The sequence below is a fragment of the Hirundo rustica genome, chromosome 11, assembly GCF_015227805.2.
Source record: "Hirundo rustica isolate bHirRus1 chromosome 11, bHirRus1.pri.v3, whole genome shotgun sequence".
Taxonomy (NCBI): domain Eukaryota; kingdom Metazoa; phylum Chordata; class Aves; order Passeriformes; family Hirundinidae; genus Hirundo; species Hirundo rustica.
In genome coordinates this window covers 6,867,856-6,886,167 of record NC_053460.1, presented here as the reverse complement: position 1 = coordinate 6,886,167, position 18,312 = coordinate 6,867,856, and the positions used below count along the sequence as shown (strand labels likewise).

The following is an 18,312-nucleotide window of genomic DNA, read 5'->3' as shown; positions in this document are numbered from 1 at the left end:
CACATCTTCTCACTCTCTGAACCTTGGTCCTCAGTTAATGAGTGTGCAATAGCATGTCTTGCCTCAAAATGCACCTCCACTAAGGTATCAGAAAAAACAACACATCTGAGCCACAGCTGGAAAACCAAGGACTCAATCCGCCAAAGGTAAAAGAAGAAATGGCCTAGGCTATTTTTAGGCAAATGTAAAGGAGTCAAAGACACCAATGGTAGCTGATAGTTCAAATCCTTTCTGTTAATAATGTGTATTCTGTACAGAGGCAGCTTAATGTTCTCTTTCTACCCTACCAATGTCCTTTATCCCTACATCCCTAATTCTGCAGAAATACTATTCCACCATTAACAGGATTTTATAGGGCCTCCAGATGAAGGAATGAAAATATATGTCAAATCACAGCACTATTGTAAATCCTTCCCCCCCCAGATGTGGCTCTTGCCTTCCTTCATCCTTATATTACGTGCCATTCACTGTGCACCACTTCCCCAAACCCAGTCTTTCATCCCAAAAATCTTAATCAAAATGTTCAGCTGCTGTCCCTCACTCTGCCTTGAACCTGCAGGTACTACTGGTATGGACAGCAGCCCTAAGGACAAAGGGTTGTGAATGAAATCATTGGGAAAAAACCCACATTCCTCTTCCCCATGGAGATTCCTTCCCTGCTTTCTTTGCTTCTAGAGGCTTTGAGGCTTAGACAGTTTCCACCCTGTCCTGATGACATGCACCATTCTGTGAAATATAAACTGTTAACACTGAGTGTTGCAGGCTGCTGCAGAATGGAAATGGCAGATGTAGGCAGAGAAGATCACCCCTCTCCTTGCTTACCCTGCCCTAGCACTGGGGGCTCTCTCCACTGTTTTGTGGCAATGTAAGCTGGAGTACATAGTAAAAAGGCAAAAGAAGTGATTTTGAAAAAGGTCCTTGTGACACCAATTCCATTGGAGGAAACAACCTTCAAAAAAGAATCCTAAGACTCAGCCAGAGCCAGGTGGGCTTTGATTTTCAAATGTACACATTGGTTTCAAAGCCCTTTCACTGGAAAAGGTGTTTCCCTTCCTGTAAATAAAGTGTTTACCAATGCACTATGCTGTGTTTTTGCAGGAGCATGGTCACTGATGCATGCAGGAGGATGGAGGATTTTCCAGGTTTTAATTGAGGTTATCACATTTCCAAAGATGTCATTTCCTGCAGAGGGACAGATCTGGAACAAACACTTCAGCTCTTGGAGATGGAGCAACACAAACACACCTACCCTCACGCCCACTGTGCTGGTGCATTAAAAGAAAAGAAAGAGCAGAAGCCAAGAGAAGTCCATTTATTGGGCTTGCCTCAGTGTTCTGTGCCTGGCTTGGAGAGGAGCTTTCATCCTGTTCAAGTGCTCCAGCTCTTCAAAGGAGAGCAGAGTGCCCTTTTCAGCAGAGCCCTGCGACTGCAGCTCGCCAACACTCTCGTTGTTCTACTTCAAAATCACTGCTTTCACACAGCCATGTGAAATGCAAAAGCACATTCCTCTGTAAATTGATGGGTTTTTACTTTTTTCCAGGCAAAGGGCTCAACAATTTATATAAAAAACAATTCTTCCCTACACAGGAAAAAAAGCCAGCTCTAGTTTTTAGGGAAAAAAATGCCGGCATTGCTCTAAGAACAGGACTATTGTAAAACACTTGTACCACCTAATGTGGCTCACAGGAAAAAACAGCAGCTGCTCTAAGTAAAAAGCTCTTTCTTCCCCCAAGAAGGCTAAAACGTGGTCCCGGAGACTTGTATGCTCATGCCAATAAGTACTGCAAATGTGTTTTAAAATCTTGCCTTCAGCTGCCCCGTCCCTGTTTTCTTTGTTACACTATATTCAACAGCTTGGGTCATTCAAACTCCAGGGGAAAGAATGGAAAATTGGCCACCCTGCTGCTTTGAAATCTCTCTTCTGGCACAGACATCAGAGGCCAAGGTGATGACTGCCCTGCAAAAGCATCTAATGGGTCTAAAGACCATCTTGGCACAGCCATGGAGGGCAACACCACGTGTCAGTGAGGCCTTCTGGGGACCCCACAAGGGAGGGGTCCTGCTGCACCCAGACCCCCCCAGGCACTGAGCCATGGGAGAACTTCCAGAAGAATCAGGTGGCTCTGCACTGAGCTCCCCTTAGAGCAAAGAACAGCTCTACACTTTGCAAAGGTAAATCTTCAGCAAAGGGGGGCACCCACCAGCTCTTCCGACCTCTTGTACATACGGGAATTTATCTCCTGTATTAAAAAATTATATAGGACCAAGGGAGAATTAGAGGGCAGTGGTGCTTCTCTGTTCCTGGCTATAATTTAAACTAGCTTTGAATGTTTTCCCAAAGACATACTCCCTTCCAAATTCAGGGAAGCCAGTTTGCCTTACTGCCCACCTTAAACAGGAGATTTACTGCAAGAAGATCACCAGAGTTTTCCCTCTTTCAGGGCAGTTGCTACCCTTTAATCAATTTAATTAGCACATATTACACAAAACTCAACGATATGTAACAAAACTTAAAGATAATTAAAGGTATGAACTGCAGGAAAACACCCGGACAGATTTCTGGGGCAAACTAAGTACAAAATAGAAAATAAAGCTAATACAGTATGAATTTTTTTTTTTTTTCCTAAACTGGTATATTTTGATAAAGTGGTTGTACTTTTATCATTTAAACAACAAAAAAACTGGTTTTGGTTTGTTTTTTTAATTACAGAGGCATATGTAATTCATTTAAGTGACCAAAAGTACAAACATGCAGGAGTTACTCTGGGACTGGCAGCCAGCCAGACCTGCCACAGCATCGATGCAAAACTTACTGCATTGCAAAACTTAGGTACAAAACCTCATCCAAAGTTTCAGAATGCTTGTCCTATACTGACTGAATTCTCGCGAAAGTGATAAAGATTATGGAGAGATTTTCTCTGATATGCAAGTATAATTTTTTTCCTCTTACAGGAGACCAGTTTCTACAGTAAAATACAAGTAAGCAGAATAGAAAGTTGAGTTGCCACTATACATTTCCATCTGTAACTTTTAGGGGAAGGAGGTTACCAAGAATAATTACAGTTTCTTTTTGTTGCTTGTGCCTTTTTTAGATTAAGTTTGTCTTTTGATAGGAAATCCAACCACAGCCATCATAATTCATAATGCAATGACTGATCAGTCCCTCTGGGGCAGGATGGGCGATTCAGCAACCAGCTCACAACTGACTCAGAAGCAGTCTGGATTCAAACTCAACCAGATTCTCTCTCAAATCGTTGAATAAATGCAGGAAACTAATACTAAAATTTGACAAGCCTGTCACCTGTCTCCTCCACTATGTGTCACAAGGGATTTGAGGGATTACAAGTCCTCCTCAGTCTTTTAACCAGCCCCCACAATGAGGACAATTACAAGGATACTTTGGAAACGCTCTGCAGACGTGCTTGGGTAAGGACTCATCCTGTAAGCACACATCAGCTGCCTTGGAATGGCTTCAAATTTATCTTGCTTTCTGCCAGGTAGCACAGGTAGTTTGTTTGCTAATGCACTGCCTGCACTCTCTGTGCTTCCTGCTTCTGCTCTCAGCTGCAGGCAGGAAAAAATGCTCGGGGAGAAAGTGGTTTATCTTTTTACTCACACAGACTGAGTTTGTTGTTATGGGAACACCATTCATGCTACTCATCCAGAGTAACTTGGTTTTCCTGTAACTAAGGGCATTCTTCCAGCCTGAATCTATCCATATAGGATCTGCAGAGTTTACTCAACACCTGCATTGAACCTGGTGCTTTAAACTCCAAGTTAGGGCAGAAGATCATAAGTGTTCTGAATGTTCAAGGAGAGAAAAGTAGAAATGCAGTGCACATGCAGTTTCCAAGTCAGGCTTCTCCTCTGACCTTTGGTCATTCTCTCCATCAAGATGTCTTCCATTAATTTGTCCAGTTGCTCTTCAAAATCAGGTAAACTTCCAAGGTCCACAGCCTTCGTTTTCACCCTCTGAATAATCTGTATCATCAGAGACTGTGCAGGTTTGTTAGGGAACTTTCTCCTGCTGGCTTTTAGGCAGAAGGGAACAGATCCTTCAGTCTTCGCTGGTTTAGTCCCTCCCTATGGAACTGACCACATATTTCACATCTGTGCTGATCAGCAAACTGCTGATCCATGTGAAGACCACTATCACAATACAGCTGCAAAGTTCCTTCAGGAGATTTTGGTGAGGATTTTTATCAGAAACCATTGGAAAATCTAAGTCACACTGAACTAGATCATCTCTCCACAGGCTGCTAAGTCCATTGCAGAGCTCCTACAGACTTGCAATGCCAAACTTCCTTCATATATCAAACACGTCTATCCTAGCAGTGCATCCACCAGCATCACTATTTAGAATGAGTTTTTTTGGTTATTTGATTAAGGCATGTTCCCACAGCAGCACACACCAACCTCACCCACTGTGAGCATGCCACAAAAAGCTGATTCTGTTCTATGAATAGGAGAACAGCCCATGATAGAAATTATTTGCCCAGATGAGATATCAAAATCAGAACAATCCATACACCTTAGCTAAGTTTCCCAATTTAACCATAGCATACATTCTCTGCCACTTATTCCATCAATTTCCCAGGTGTGTAAAGCAACATAAAAGTACTGGTATTCAACAGAAGAGAAGCTTTGAAACAGAACCAGAGCAAGCCAGTCCTAGCAGGATAATGATGGCCTGACCTTCAATTCTGCACTTTCAAATTCAAAGGAAACGAAGAATGGAATTCCAGCTTTAGTCCTCATTCAACATTTTAAGCTACAAAGAGATCCCAGAAATCAGTTTTAACTCCAAGATTTCAATTAAAAATTAAATTAAAAATACGTCCAAACATTCTTTTTAGTAAGTTCTAACAAAACAAGCTAAAAAGAATGATTTTGCAGCAGGCTTCATTCAAAGCCGTGTCAATAGCTCACCTAACCCTTACTCAGGATGCTCAGGATAAAAAAGCACACCAAGTTACAAAGCCAGCTGTCCTTCCTTCCTCATCCTAGCCATTACTCGAAGCAGTTCAAAAAGTATAGAAGGAGATACAAGAGATAATCAGAGCAGTGATGTCAGCAGTACCTGAATAACCTATTGTGGGAGACCTCTCCTATTGATCTGCTAATGGCCTCTTCAAACAGACCTCACACTCCAGGAGCAGGAGCAGGGGTAAGAGGGTCCCCGTCAGAACGCAGTTACATTAGCTGGACTTGAGATCACTTGTTTTTCCAAGAAAATGGAGCTGCTTCTCAGGTCAGCGTGCATCTTGGCTTTTGTTCCTCTTTCAATCCGGCTTTATCCTCTGTGACCACATTTTGGGGTCAGACTTTTCAAAAAGCAGGACTCTGCACCGACACTGAGGCCACTGCTGCTGCCTGCCATGGTTCAGCCTGAAGACAGCTCCCTCCTTCCCCACTGGAACTTGTCTGAGCCACACAGCTCAAGCTGTCAGCTCTGGGCACTATGGTTCACAGGTTTTCAACACTTCCTCTTGTTTCAGATCCTCAACTTTCAGATTACAGGGAAGAAAAGCAGTTGTTCCCATGAAACCTCTGCTCCTGCATCCATCCAAGACAGATGCCTTCAGCAGAGTATTCTGCCCACTCCTACTACAAAGAAACCAGGACTTAGAGCTCCTGCCATTCCCATTAGTCTGACAAATTCATCAATAGCCTCATTTCTGACATTTTCCCACCTTTTCCAGTGTAACACAATAAAAAAAGAGCCACTGCCTGTGAACATCAAAACCTCGGAAGCATTTAAAAACCCAGGAGATGGCTTTAAGAGTGCTGGAAAGATTGTGGGAAACACAGCAGACACCTTTAAACTTCTGGCTCACTTCGTTTTTCTCCTAGAATTTATTCACAAAATGAGCAGCCTCTTTACTGCATCTCCTGCCAATACCTGCCTACAGTCAAGCACTGTGCAATTGAGGGGCATAGGCTTAATTACACTGGTAAATTAAAGCATCCATTTTCCGTGGCTCTCTCTAGAGGAACAGAAAGCACCCAGGCTGCTGGCTGACACATATTTGCTTTCCAAGCAGTAAAGCATCGACAGCTTTCCAAAACAACCACTCATGTCACACACAGTATCCATAACAGCCTCCTAAAGTGTGTAATTTGTGGTGGCATAACAAGAAAATGCCTCAGGCTTGTGCACTGACACTTTCAAAATAGAGAGTTTAATGCTTTCTGTGTGGCACATGTGCTACCTCTGCAAGTACAACCAAGAAATATCCATGGCCTAGTTGCAATTCACAATATTTCTCAAAACCAGTCCATTCTGGCACAAGAACCAGTGGACATCAAAGTAAACTACCCCAGGGAACCTTCAAAACACTCAATTCACTCTCTCCAGATTGCCTACGGCTGCACTGAGTTTGACCAGCCCCCCTTCAAATGTTAATTTTTTTGGAGGAAGGGCCCTTAGTCTGCTCACTCATTCTTCAAACAGAAGCCAGGCCATGCCTTTGGCTATTCACACTGCCTTTCTACACAAGCTTTTCAGCTCTGTATTTTCATCCAGAGAACACAGACCTGCACTCAATAGTCAAGGGCATGGCATGGCAAGGACATGACAACAACACTCATTCCAAATATCAACTGGGAAAGTGTGAAGATGTTATTTAGAAGTGTTTAACTTCAAACTGTTTCTTCTGAAGAGCAAGAAGCACCTACAGGCCCCACTATCGTTTACAGAATGCCTAAATTATCCCCCAAGACTCCTTTTTCCATACTTAACTATGAAAGCTATCCTTCAATCCTCCATTTTCTCACATACCAAGCTCAGGAAGCAAAATGCAGATCAAGTTCTGAAATAATCCCATCCCCAGACGGAAGAAGCAAGTGCCCCTTGCCTGCCATAACCCTGTCTTTCAGCAAAGCTGTTTTCTATACTACACTTGGACTCGTGTCAGAAATCAGACTAGTGATACATGTGCCACATTTCAAACACCCTGGCACAAGTTTCAACTGCAAAGCCTCTAACAGCAGCTCACCACAGCCAAGGTCCCCCCAGCTAGAAACCAACAAGCATTCCAGTTCTGTTCTACAGCAAGTTTCCTCTTTCTGTGCACACATCTTTTTAAAGGAGCTCGCTATGCTGCACTGGGAGCAGACAGAAAACAGGAAAGGATTTTAACAGCCAGAATCACAGATTTTTTTACCCCTGGTAATGTTAGCACCCACACGACAGCCAGCTCTGGGTCGTCACACACCTTTGTGGCAGAGCTTCTTGCTCGACTTCCCCTCAGCACACTCACCTCGCCTGAGTAACTGTACTTTCCCTTCAGGATCTGCCGGTACAGGCGGGTGCGGTTGTCGTCCTCAAAGGGCATCGTGCCGCTGAGGAGAATGTAGGAGATCACCCCCAGCGCCCACATGTCCACGGAGTTCGTGTAGGGCTTCCTGACCAGGATCTCGGGAGCGATGTACTCCGGCGTCCCGCACGTGGTTTTCATCAGGCAGTCGTCTCCCTTCTTCCGCGCGCTCGCCAGCCCGAAGTCCGTGATCATGATCTTGGAATCTGTTCCCGGGTGGTAGTACAGCAGGTTCTCCGGCTTCAGGTCGCGGTGGGTGATGCCCAGAGTGTGCAGGTACCTCACCCCGTCCAGCACCATCTGCAGCACCCGCGTGGCGTCCCTCTCGGTGAAGGAGCCTTTGGCGATGATGCGGTCGAAGAGCTCCCCGCCGGTGGCCAGCTCCATCACCATGTACACGCGGTCCTGGGTCTCGAACACCTCGATGAGCTGGATGATGTTGGTGTGGCGGACGCGCCGCAGCACGCTCAGCTCCGACTCGCACACCTCCCGCCCCTCCCGGTACTTGGTCTCGATCATCTTGATGGCGTAGGGCTGCTTGGTGGCCTTGTGCTCCACCCGCACCACGCGGCTGAAGCTGCCCCTCCCGATCAGCGCCTTAATGTCGTACTTGGCCGTCACTCGCGGGTCGAACTTGGCGCGGTATTTGGCCACTTTGTTCCTGCGGGGCTCGGGCTGGTGGGCGGGCAGGGGGTTCCCGGGGCAGGCGCTGGTGTGGTGCGCGGGGGAGGGAGAGCCGGCTTTGATGACAGCCCCGCAGTCATCTTTGATGAAATGCTTGTATATGTCGCTGTGGCCCGTGTAAGGTTCGACTTTCTTAACCAGGTCGAGCTGCACATCTTTGGGGGGCTCGGGAAGCACTTTGCTTGTCCCACAGCCCATCACTGACTGGTGCTAATTCCCTATCAAGGCATGTTCCCAAGGGAGCATCAGCAGCAACCACATCCGGGGCAATTCCCACATTTGAGTCTTAGGAAAAGAACGAGAAGAAACAAAGAGGAATCAAGGTTGTAAAGATTCAAACGGAGGGAAAAATCAAAACAATAGGGCCGCGCTATCACAAATTGAGAATATGGGATTTTCACTTCTCTCTACTACACAACATGCACAGTGTTCTGCTGCTTTCATCACAAGGGAGTGAAGGTAGTGCCTACACACACCCAGTCACGGCCAGAACAGATGTGTCCATTGAAATCACAGTATCTCTCTTTATAAGGGATACTTTGTTTTCTGCTCCCTGCTGAGCACTGAATCAGTCACAGGGCACTTGAGGCTGCCTAAGACTTCTGGAGGTCTTTTTGTCAAGACACAATTGCTTAATGAAAATCAAATAAAAGAAAAAGTCAAGCATTTTCTTTAGTTTTGTTAGATCTGCCCAACTTCCTCAGTCAGGAGCCAATCTAAACCTTATAGCTCTCAGTTTGCTCACTAGAAGGCCCATAAAGCACCTCAGCAACTTGTACACGACCCATATTCCCAAGATTCTCTTTATATTGAATTTGTATACTATCTTAAACCTCTCACTACTTTGCTGCTGGGGATCAGTGGAATAGCAGAAGAGGCAGGGAATGTGCAGCCGGAAGCACATTGTTTTTAAGGTGCATTTTACCACTGAACTTGCTGCAGCCCCTGATGAAAGGGAAATGTTCGTTTACCCAGAGGAGCTTTCAGTCAGCAAGTCCCTCATCCTGCAAACCCTGAGAACTCAAGGCAGGCTTTCACATCTTTCTTTATTTTACGCCTTTAGGCACCAAGTGGCACTTCTGGCTTTCCATACGGAGCTGCCTGTTAGAAGTGGAATTCCAACCAGCTGTTCCAGACCGGGAGCTCTTGCTCATTCACACTGTATCCCAACAAAACCAAACCAGCTGCACTTGGGCGAGTCTTTATGTGCTGATTAAAAGAATATGACTGGTCAAGAGTTGGTGAAGCCACTGGTGGCTCTGGCAGTCACTGGGCAGTTTCACATTTGCCCTTTTTGACTCGGAGCCCATCAACATGTGCCTGAGCCTTCACAGGAGGCTACAGAAAACCATTAGCCTTGAAAATGTGATTTTAGGCCTTACCATCACCAGGTGTATCTCCACTCACACACCACCTCCCCAGGCAACTGCTCAGCATGAACAGCAGAAAAGGAACCCCAGCTGGTCTTCCAAAGGGAGAAATGTTTTAAAGGGACACCTGGAAGAAGTTCAGACTCTTCATCCCACCTGGAAAGAAAACCAGGTTTTAGTTAAGATTCAGTTTTATGATCAAACATCATCAAAGTAACTTCTCAAGGGGGAATTTCCCTTCTGGCAGCACCCTGAAGTCAAACAACCCAGCCATGCACAGACATGCCTGTAGTAGGGTGCGGGCACTAAAAATAAAACACAACTTCACAGAAAGGTTAGCTGACTTTCACCAAGCACTGCCCTGGAGGTGAGGCTTCATTCGGATTAAAGCACCGGGATAAAAAATTAAGAGCTCTGGCTAGTCCTGAATAATGCCTCCCATGGACAGTTTTCCCAGCATTACTGAACCTTAAAGCATATTAAGTTAACAGAGAAATTGAATGAGAGCATCCATAAACAAGATTATTACAGAGTAATTCAACACATAGAGAAGGACTTGTGTAAAACATCCCACCCATAAATAAAACCAAACAGAAGGATCAAACGCCTGAAAATATCACTTATAAATCCACTAATGGCATTAAATAAGATCTGGCAGTAACTCAAACATGTCAGTGGCTCCTCCTTGTACACTTAAGTGTTCCAGTGAAGGCTACAGAACCCCAGAGCTGCAGACCAGAGTCAGCAACAAAATGCTTAACTCCACGTTAGTGCAGGGTGTGCTCCTGTGTAGTAATCACCAAGAACATGGGGAAAGGAATCAAGATAAGTTACAAGCATTACCAGCTCTCTGAGTGGGAAATCACGCACTTGGCAGGGGGCAAACTAACTGTTTGTGTGGCAAACTATCTGAGCTTCAGCTGGAAGTGGTGGGAAGGAACATGGGATTTTTGCTTCTCGCCTTGGAGCTCCTCACCTGCCGTCTCACTAACACATCTCAAATGTGCCTCTCACTGCCTGACATCAACCTGACATAACCTGGCATTCCCACTGCGAGCTTCTGGTGGATTTCGGAGGGGAAACCGGGGCTGGGGCTGCTGCAGCACAGCAGGCAGCTGTGCCGGAGCCAGGGGCTGGCCAGAATCAGCCAAACCAAACGGGATTCCCAAAACTGTTTGTTTTCAGAACTCATCCCAACCCAGGCCGTTTGTCGCTATAAGGGAAAGGGGACCCAAGGCCGGGCCCGTGCAGGGAGCTCGTCCCGCAGTAGGTTCGGCTCCAGGCCTGGGAAGCACCGGGCCCGCCCCACTGAAGGGGCGCTCCGGGAGCGGGCAAGGCTCCCTCCCCGGCCCGCCCGTGCCCGCGGCCCAGCGTCCCGGGCAGCGGCAGGGCTGAGGCGCCGAGGCCCGCCGCGCTCGCACGACCGCCGCCCCCGGAGGGAGGGAAACGGAGGGGAGGGGAGCGGGAGCCGGAGCCGGTGCCGGGCCGGGCGGTCCCGGAGGCGCCGATCCCGGACTCACCTCGGCCCGCTCCGGCCGCGGCGCGGCACCGCCTCCTGACGTCATCACCGCGCGCCGGGGACGCCCGAGGGGCGGGGACACCGCCCACGGCGATTGGCGGAGCGGGCGGGGGGCGGGGCCGAGGCGCGGGGAGGGCGGGGGCGCTTTACCGCCCCCTGCCGGCGCCGCCGGGAGCGCCCGCCCAGAGCCCGGACCCGACAGGGACCGCCCGCGGCTCCGGGGCCTGAGGGGCTCCGGGGGGCCTGAGGGGCTCCGGGGGGCCTGAGGGGCTCCGGGGGGCCTGAGGGGCTCCGGGGGGCCTGAGGGGCTCCGGGGGGCCTGAGGGGCTCCGGGACCCCACAGCATCCCCTGGGACCCCTGAGCCACGCATGGACCCCTCAGCCCCGCCTGGGACCCCTCAGGGCTCTGGGACCCCTCAGCCCCATCCCGGACTCCTCAGCCTCAGGACCCCTCAGCCCCACGGGCCTCTGGAGCTCCTCACCCCCATGGACCCCAGGGCCTCCCTCACCGCCCTGGCCTTGCTGTTACCCGCAAAATCGGGTTAATTCCCTGGTGTGCACCCAGCCCATAGTGACACGCTCCAGGGAAACATCGATTGTTTATTTCAGCACCCCGGCCTGGGTGCTCGGTGTTACTCCACAAATCCAGCACACCCCACCGGGCTTTCCCTGCCATTATCTACCCTGAGAAGTTCAGGGTTAGTAATTTCCCGAGCACAGCCCCGCTATTAAGATTGGTTAGTAATTTCCATAGAAATCACATAACACCAGGTAACACGCTCAGGGGAACGGTCTTGATTTTTAGTGTTACAATGAAGACAGCTCAGCTCTAGGATGCACGGACGTGGAGTATTTTGCCAAGTTAACAATGTTTACATAGGCAAACATCAACGTCTTCGTTTATTCCATCCCTAAATCATGTTAGTTCCAGGATATCCTTGAATGAGGGAGCTGGCTGCTGCCTGTTCCACTGATTAGGTCTCCTTTTTTGCTGACTAGGCTTGGAAGTATACAAAGGTCTTACATCAAAGAACATCCTGCCTTAAGATGATGTCGGCGTATTCCGCATTTTGCAACACTGGTACCCTCTTCAGCCTCGTGGGCTGAGCTGGTGGCCCCTGGCAGGGGCGATGTTCCCGCTCCCCGTGCTCCTGCCTCAGAAGAGCGGCCACAGTGCCTCCTCATTGGAGCCAAATCCAGCTCTGACAGCTCCCCAGCAGCGCCTTGGAGCCCGCAGCTCATGGGGCAGCTCCGAGGGCTCCCTGCTGGGCTGCGGGACTCTGGAAAAACATTCCCTTTGCGAGAGAATTGCCCGGAAACATTGGTCCTTTTCCTTGGCAGGGAAAACCCGGTCCCTGTGGGATAGCTCTTGTGCGCAGCAGAATAACGAGGCGCATTCCTTTCTCCTTTCTTTGCCCCAGCTACTAAGTGCCACAAAACCCGCAAAGTTTGCTTGGTAACTGCCTGTGGACTTTCTTCCTCGTATCCTTTCCTCATCCTCAAGCAAAACGCTCCACATCCCGGCCCTGGATGACCTGAAAGCAGGGAGACGAGGGATAACACCTTGCAGGGATGCTGACGGCACTCCTTTACCCTGGGGACATACAAACGCGACAAACGCCGTCGGGCTTGTTTTCCAGCCTGCCTGTCACGTCATTCCCGAGGCGGTTCAGGTGGAGCGGGGTTATTTTCACACTCCTACCATGCTTTCAAAAATAGCCGGGTTTATTTTAATGCTCCCGGGATCTTTGGCTGCTTTAAAATGGTTAGTAAGCCATAATGTAGTAAAAGTTGTACCTGCTGATGCGCATTATTGTCATCAGCTTCTTTGTGTAATTCCCGACAAAGCGCGGAAACGTGTGTGGGTTGGGAAGGGGCTGCCTGGGCTGGAACCGACAGATCTGGTGAGTTGTGCAGTTCTCTGCAAGGAAAAGTCCCCAGTTCTTGTTGTCCCACACAGTAATGGTGCTGCTGGTAGGTTTTCAGCCCTCTAATCCCCCTGTTTTTTTCTGGAGATGTTTCCACAGCCACACATCCCCTGCACTGTCCCTGAGAGGTGTCTTAACCTGTGTCTGGCATATGAAACCTTGCGTGTGTCTCTGTTTAAGTTGATCCTGTTGTTTTAGGCTGTTTCTCATGGTCATCCCAGGTTGGTTCCACCAGCGTTTTCCTCTCTGTCATCCTGGCTGATGGGTGTAGAGCAGTGAGCTGCCTCACCTTGGTCACAGATGCTCACACAGGGATAAGTGCTCTGCAAGGATGCGTTTCCCTCAGGGGATGCATCTTCCATTAGTCACTTCCTCACAGCTTTGTTTCCTGACCGGCCTCATGGGAGCACTGAATGAGGCAGTTCCAGGTCCATCATCGCTAAAAAAATGTCAAAGAGCCAACAGGCATTGAACCCTTGGGCCAGAACCGTGGACTTCTGAGAACCTCAGTCAGAGCAGCTCTTGTATTATTTATGCTGTGGTGGTGCTCTGAGACCCACTGGAGCCAAGAGAACTTCACACCAGACATCCGCACAAAGCCAACATCCGCCTGGCAAAACACCCAGGGATGAGGCAGGGAACTGTCTGCCCACCCATGTGATCCACTGCCTGCCAGGTCGGGCACCCGGTTTGACTTTGGGGTCATTGCCTGTTGATTCCTGATGCCTGTTATTCCGTCTAGAGCCTTTCCTGCAGCTACAGCAGGAAGTTTTCTGACCGCAATAAGCACCTTGCTGCTGGGGCCACCGTGGGGCTCAGAGCCGTGAGCACTGAGAGGTTCTGCAGCCTCTCGTCCTGCCAGGTTCTGGGTGCCTGGGCTCCAAACAACACCACTCCAACCAAAAACCATTGGGGTTTTTTTCTCCCTCCTCCAGGAGGGCACTGGTTACGGGTTTCTGCCACACTCACAAAGCAGTGCCGTGCTTGGGCAGGGTCTAACAGCGGGTTTTCCTGCCAAATGGGCTCCTGTGTCCTTGTTTCTTCTTTGCCTCCTCCCTTCCAAGATGCTGCTCTCCCTGGAGAGGAGCCTCCCCCTGCTCTTCTGTGCTGACCCCTTCAGAAATCTCCTGCCAGCTCTGATGCCCAAGACCTACAGTGTGCCTCCAGCCCCATGTAAAGGATTCAGCCCGTGAAGCAGGAATGTCTGTGAAGCGCCACAGAATCCTGGAATGGTCTGTGTTGGAAGGGACCTTTAAAGGTCATCGAGTTCCAAACCCCCCTACCAGGGGCAGGGACACCTTCCACCAGACCAGGTTGCTCAGAGCCCCATCCTTGAACACTTCCAGGGATGGGGCAGCCGCTGCTCCCCTGGTCCTGCAGCCTGGCTGCTCCCTCCTGAGAGCCCTCACCCCTCTGCAAGGATGGGCTCACTTAGAGTTTTGTATCTCCAGTAAATGGCTTCTTCAAGTGCTGGGGACCCACAGGTGGAAGATACTCTCTCCATGGAGATGCAGAGATGCTCCAGAACTGGCTCCAGCACCAGCATAAACCCTGCTTGGAGCGGGAACTTCAGAGCTCCCTGTGCATCTCACACTTGCCTGTGGTGCTGCCAGCTGACTGCAGAGTCTCACAGGGGTGCAACAAGCTGTTATTTCATGTGGAATAATGGGAATGGCTGGAAGCATCTCCAACATCCCCAGCACCACAAAGCTGCCTGGGACATTGCTGCACATCCTGAGTATGGGGCAATTTGGGGATCCTAGGGCTTCCTGCTGTGCCAGGCTATAGGAATCCAGGAGAATGAGGCCCCATATCTGCCATCAGATGGATGGGGTGAAGTGGAAACCTGGATTTCCTCTGAGCTGCATCCCTGCCCTGCGTGGCATCGAGCCCAAGCCTCAGCAGCCATGCCAGGCCAGAGCTCAAGGTTGTCCCAGCAAGGCTGAGCAGAGGTCGTAACAAGAGGATGTTCAATTAAAGCTGCTTAAAAAAGAAATCCAACTTTCCATATGCCTCTCTGGAGAATAAAACAGCCCCAAAGCTGAGCACAGATGGGGTGCCAGGCGGGGGGCTGAACACAGCCCCCACGGCAGAGGTGACTCTGGCTCAGCTGTTCCCACTGCCTCCAATCCATGGGGATTGACGTTGTCTTTTGGTGTTTCCTTATGGAAAGTTGGACATTTGGCTCAGCAGAAATCCCCATGCAAACTCGGACAGTGGCCAGCCCTGTGACACGGTGTCCTCCAGGCTATGCTTATCTTCCAATGATCCCGCTCCCCGCCGGGTGCCAGCGAAGCTGGAGGTGGTGAAACTGGTGCCTGGTTGGGGATGCCAGACTGAGACAGTGGCACTGGGGGCCATGGAAGGGCAAGGAGCCATCCCCCCGTGCTGGTGGCCTCCACACCAGTCTATCCAGTTAGAGAAACCCAAGTGTGTCCCCACAGGTGAGGAGACATTCCCTAACCGGCACCTTGATCAGGAGGAATTTCTCCGGGTGAAGGGATGGAGGATTCAGCCATTGTGTGGCAGAGGTGTTGGGCACCATGGTGGGAGGTGGGCCCTCATGTCACTGTGCCACGTGTGCTCCCTCACTCACACAGACACCTAGAATAGTGTCACCATCCGGTTCCAGCTGCCCGGGGACACAAGGGCCTCCCTGGCTCCTTCTGCGATTACAAAAAGTGAATTCAAACATCAACTCAGCTGGACTCAGCTGGCCTTTATCCCTTTTTTTTTTTTTCCTTTTTTTTTAATAATTCAGGTTTGTCTCTTAGAGAAGAGAGAGGGAGATAATGTCTGCAGAGCATTTAATCTTCTGCCCAAAGAATAGCAGAGAGCAAATTAGGATCTACTCCAATTAATTTGCCTTGATGGGCAAAATCTGGAGAGCGGCCATATCTGGGAATTAGGAGCAAAAGCAGAGAGTGTAAAGTAGGTCACCGGAGTTTCGTAACCAGAACGAGGGGTTTTCACAGCACAATGGGTGCTCCAGAGGCTCCCGGTGCCGGGGTCCACCAGTCTCATCCCCCACCATCCGCTCCTTTCAGCCTGGACTGTTTCTTTAGGATGCTGTCAGTGTGCAGGGAGCCAGCTAGCCAGCTGTTTGTTCTGGGGACAGGAATGAGGACGTTGTCCCTTCCCGCAGCAGGACACAGTGGCAGGACTGTCCCAAACCCTTAGACCCGATGCAAAGACAGACACGGGCTCAGTGTCCCAGTTTTGGAGCACCAGAGAACTTTTCCTGGGGTCAGCATGCCCACTCTCACTGTCACACTGCTGCCCTCGGCCCTGCAGACGCCTCCCTGAAGGAGGACTGGGGGGACAGGTGACACTGGGGCTTGGGCAGTGCTCTGTCATGGACCCTTGCACATGCAGTGTCACCAAGCAGTGCCCCACCCTTTTTTGACACCCCCAAATCCCAGCTCTGGCTTCCCAGAGCCAGCAGTGCCTGCAGGCCGCATGGTGACACGGTGACGCCTTTCAGCTGCAAGACGCACGTGGAAGCACAGCCAAAAGTGTGAGCCATGTGTGGTGACAAGTGCTGGTGCTCAGGACACGTGGTGACATAGCCAAGGGTCTGTGACATGCACGGTGACATTTTCCAGGACATGGGACTTTCCCTGGCGTGTCTTTCTGCACACGGGGGGAGACACCTGGAGTGTTTGGTGGCTGTCGGTGGATCTTCCCAGGCTTTCACTCCGGCTGGATTGAAGCAGCACGGGTTGTTGTCTGCAAGTGTCACCGTTGTGGTGGCAGCCTGTCACAGCTGCATCTCCCCGGCCACCTCGCAGCTGCCATCCCACCGCTCCCACCCGCACGGAGGTGCCGGCGGGCGCTGCGCCGTGCGTGGCCGGCGCCCGGCTGGCGTTTATCCTCTTAGCCGCCCTGCCGGGATCCGGCACTAATTCACCCTTAAACACAGGATTGTCAGGAGCTGGGAAGGAAAGAATCGGCGGATTATCCCCCCCGGCGCTGGCGTTACACACGGGGAGCGGCAGCTGCTGGATGAGGAGAGCTGGGGTGGTGTCTTGCCCCGTGTCCCTTGGGGCTCCGGGATCAGCATCTTCCCCCAGCAAGGGCTGCCGGGAGCCCAGATGTTTTGTGTCCCCCCCAGCCAGCTCCAGGCTGGTTAGTGAGGTAAATCTCGGGAAATAAACACAGTTCCTCCCACACAGATGAGGAATCAGCAGCAGCCACTCAGCCCCATGGCATGAACCAGCAATCCTGTTAGTGTTTCCTGGACCCAGATCCTGGCAGAGGACTGGGATAGCCAGGGTGACATCCCAGAGTTTACCAATCACATGTTTAAGTTACTAGACCTTGCAGGAAGAGGTTTTATGATGAAACAAGCAATACTTTTCCCTGGCTCAATGAGGACAGTGGTTACTGAGCTCCTCACTCGCACGCTGAAGGTTTTCAGCCACCAAGGAGAGTGTGCAAAGACTTCCCTGGGCCAAAACCGTGTGCCCAGCTGCTGAAATGTTTTTGGGATGGCCTTGAAGTCAGGAAATCACAGAAACAGCAGCAACTCATTACCCACAGCACGTAGGAGCTCATGGCTCCTGCTCTTCACTGAGCCTGGAACAATCCTCAGGGCCGTGGCACTTGTGCTGTTGGCCAGAGGGTTTTGTTGCCTTTCCCAAGTGGGATGGTTTCCCACGTGCCAGCCAGATTTATCCACCACTGCTGCTGGGGCCTGGGGCCACAGATGGAGTGGCCCATTTGCAATTCCAGTGGCCCTTTAGGCGATGGGTGGGGAGTGATGGCTGTGCCCAGGAGAGTGGGGAGGATTCCTCGCCAGCCCAGGCCTAGGGGAGCTGGTTTGCACACTGGGCTTTAGTAGCTGGGAAAAATATCTGAAGTTTTCAGCATAACAGTGACACGGATGGGAATTAGAGCATCTTCCACTGATAGATACAGGTTTAGCCAAGTTAAACACCCACAAATCATCTTGGTTTAATTTCAACAAGTTCCATGTGAACCTGGATGAGGTTTCCTGTTCCCTAGCTTTTTTACCTCCATCACCTTGGTTAAAAACCCCCAAAAAACCCCTCTCTTCCCTGCAAATTATAATTTTGTTCATGACCACGAATACAGCAAGGCCATAAAATGTCACTGGAGTTCCCATCAGAGGACAAACTATTGGCTGCCAAAAAAGCCCCAAATCTGCACCCTGTGTTTTCCTAAGGTGCCCTTTAAAACCAATAGAACATTTGACCCACCTCTAAAGGGAATATCTGCTATGCCCAGCCCTGTAAAGCAGCTGCCAGGGAGCACCAGGGCAGTGGGAACTGCCCCCTCCTGGGGCTGTCCATGATGCCATGGACTGCCTGGCACGGCCGTGGGCAATACACCGAGGGAATGGAGTCACGGACCCTCCCATTCCCAGATCCTTCTGGGACTGGCGCAGGGAGCATCTCCTCTCCAGTCCCCAGAGCAAACACGGGGCTTGGGAGGGGCTCAAGGGGCATCCCATGGCAGAGAGACGGGAG

General features: G+C 50.3%; 1 protein-coding gene across 3 annotated transcripts in view; it reads right to left on the bottom strand.

Annotated features, from left to right (window-relative positions):
• Positions 1-10,938, bottom strand: part of PSKH1 (protein serine kinase H1) — a 38,129-nt gene extending 27,191 nt beyond the window's left edge. For 2 of the 3 annotated variants that reach the window (XM_058422033.1, XM_040075024.2), the window contains exons 1-3: positions 10,350-10,591; positions 9,386-9,529; positions 7,263-8,288 (exon numbers count right to left, since the gene is read on the bottom strand). In XM_058422033.1, coding sequence (XP_058278016.1) covers positions 7,263-8,201 — 939 coding nt within the window. In that variant the 5' untranslated portion in view covers positions 8,202-8,288; positions 9,386-9,529; positions 10,350-10,591. Of the gene's footprint in view, positions 1-7,262; positions 8,289-9,385; positions 9,530-10,349; positions 10,592-10,893 lie in introns of those variants that run through there. The other variant, XM_040075022.2, reaches the window with a different exon arrangement.
• Positions 10,939-18,312: the final 7,374 nt, after the last annotated feature.